The 1,812-nt window shown below is 52.4% G+C and overlaps 1 protein-coding gene across 1 annotated transcript in view; it reads left to right on the top strand.

Annotated features, from left to right (window-relative positions):
* Nucleotides 1-1,526, top strand: part of EMH_0033040 (uncharacterized protein) — a gene marked incomplete at both ends in the record, with an annotated part of 2,281 nt that extends 755 nt beyond the window's left edge. The window contains 2 exons of the mRNA XM_013494701.1: nucleotides 96-664; nucleotides 1,395-1,526. Of these exons, the coding sequence (XP_013350155.1) occupies nucleotides 96-664; nucleotides 1,395-1,526 (701 nt within the window). The remainder of the gene's footprint in view (nucleotides 1-95; nucleotides 665-1,394) is intronic.
* Between the last annotated feature and the right edge of the window lie 286 nt (nucleotides 1,527-1,812).

Here is a 1,812-nt window from a genome sequence, read left to right as displayed (position 1 = left end):
CTCCTGCTGCTCCTGCTGCTGTTGAGCCTCCTGTTGCTGCTGCGACGACAGCAGCAGGAGACAAACGAACCGAAACCCTGCACACACAAATGCAGCAGCAGCAGCAGCAGCAGCAGATGCAGATGCAGTAGCAGCAGCAGCAGCAGCAGCAGATACAGTAGCAGCAGCAGCAGCAGCAGCAGATGCAGATGCAGATGCAGCAGCAGCAGCAGATGCAGCAGCAGCAGCAGATGCAGATGCAGTAGCAGCAGCAGCAGCAGATGCAGTAGCAGCAGCAACAGCAGCAGCAGCAGCAACAGATGTAGCAGTAGCAGCAGATGCAGCAGCAACAGCAGCAAATGCAGCAGCAGTAGCAGCAAGTGTAGCAGCAGCAGCAGACTCAGCAGCAGCAGATGCCGCAGCAGCAGATGCCGCAGCAGCAACAGCAGCAGATACTGCAACAGCAGCAACAGCAGCAACGGCAGCAACAGCAGCAACAGCAGCAGCAACAGCAGCAGCAACAGCAGCAGCAACAGCAGCAACAGCAGCAGCAGAAGCAAGTCTGACACTGCATCTTCATTGCTGCTGCTTGGAGCATCAGCACCAGCAGCAACAGCAGCAGCAGGAGCAGCAGCAGCAGTTGCTGCTGTTGCTGCTGCTGCAGTGCCTCTCAGCCTCAAGTCAGGTACAGCAGCAGTATAATCATCTTCTATAAATAAAGGGACCCAGCAGCAGCTGCAGCAGCAGCTGCTGCTGCTGCTGCAGCGGCATTTCTTGCTGCTGCTGCTGCTGCTGCTGCTGCTGCTGCTGCTGCAGCTATTACTATCAATATTAATATTATTATTATTTATTTTATTTTCTTTTTTATTTGAATTGTAAAAAGAAAAAAAACCTAGGTGCCTATACACCTCAGGAGGGAGATGAAGCCTCCATACACCTGGTAGGTGCTGCAGCCATGGGGGGTTTGCTGCTGCTGCTGCTGCTGCTGCTGCTGCTTCTGCTGCTGCTGCTGCTGCTGCTGCTGCTGAGGTTTGGTGATGAGAAAATGCATGCAGTATATTAGGATGTAGCTGTCTATCGATACAGCTAGAAGAAGGACAAAAAAGAGAGTTTGCTGCTGTTGCTGCTGTTGCTGCTGTTGCTGCTGCTCTTGCTGCTGTTGCTGCTGCTGCTGTTGCTGCTGCTGCTGCTGTTGGAGTCGGGGGGTGCAGCAGATGGACGCCTGAGGCTCTGCGTAGTCTTCCTGCTGTTGCTTCTCCTGCTGCTGCTGCTGCTGCTGTTGCTGCTGTTGCTGCTGCTGCTGCTGTCGGCCGGCTTAAGGTGGGGGCCCGGGGGCGGATGAAGGCGCTGCTGCGTGCTGCTGCATGCTGCTGCTGCTGCTGCTGCTGTTGCTGCTGCTGCGGCAGCTGCTGCAGCAAGTGCAGCGGACGATGGCAGAGGATGCTGCAGGTGGAGTGCTGGAAGGCAGCAGCAAAGAGCAGCAGCAGCAGCAGCAGCAGCAGCAGCAGCAGCTGTCGCGGTCTGCTCCCCCGCAGCATATTACGTAGCTGCCATTGTTGTTGCATTTAATTACATTTTATTAATTAATTAAAACTAAAATAAAAATAAAAATTAATATATCGAAGGAAGAAAAAACAAAAAAGAAGAAAGACAGTATTGGGGGGGGCCCCCCCGTTGCTGCTGCTGCTGCTGTTGCTGCTGCTGCTGCTGTCGCTGCTGCTGCTGTCGCTGCTGCTGCTGCAGTTTTTCTTCGTTTTGTTGCTGAAATAAGATAAAAAACCTCTAGAAATGGAATTGTTTTTTGTTTTTTTAATTATAAATTAAATAAAATAT

The sequence above is a fragment of the Eimeria mitis genome, genomic scaffold, assembly GCF_000499745.2.
Source record: "Eimeria mitis Houghton genomic scaffold, Emh_scaff1256, whole genome shotgun sequence".
NCBI classification, from domain to species: domain Eukaryota; phylum Apicomplexa; class Conoidasida; order Eucoccidiorida; family Eimeriidae; genus Eimeria; species Eimeria mitis.
Note: the sequence above shows the minus strand (reverse complement) of the source record. Positions and strands in the feature narration are given on the sequence as shown.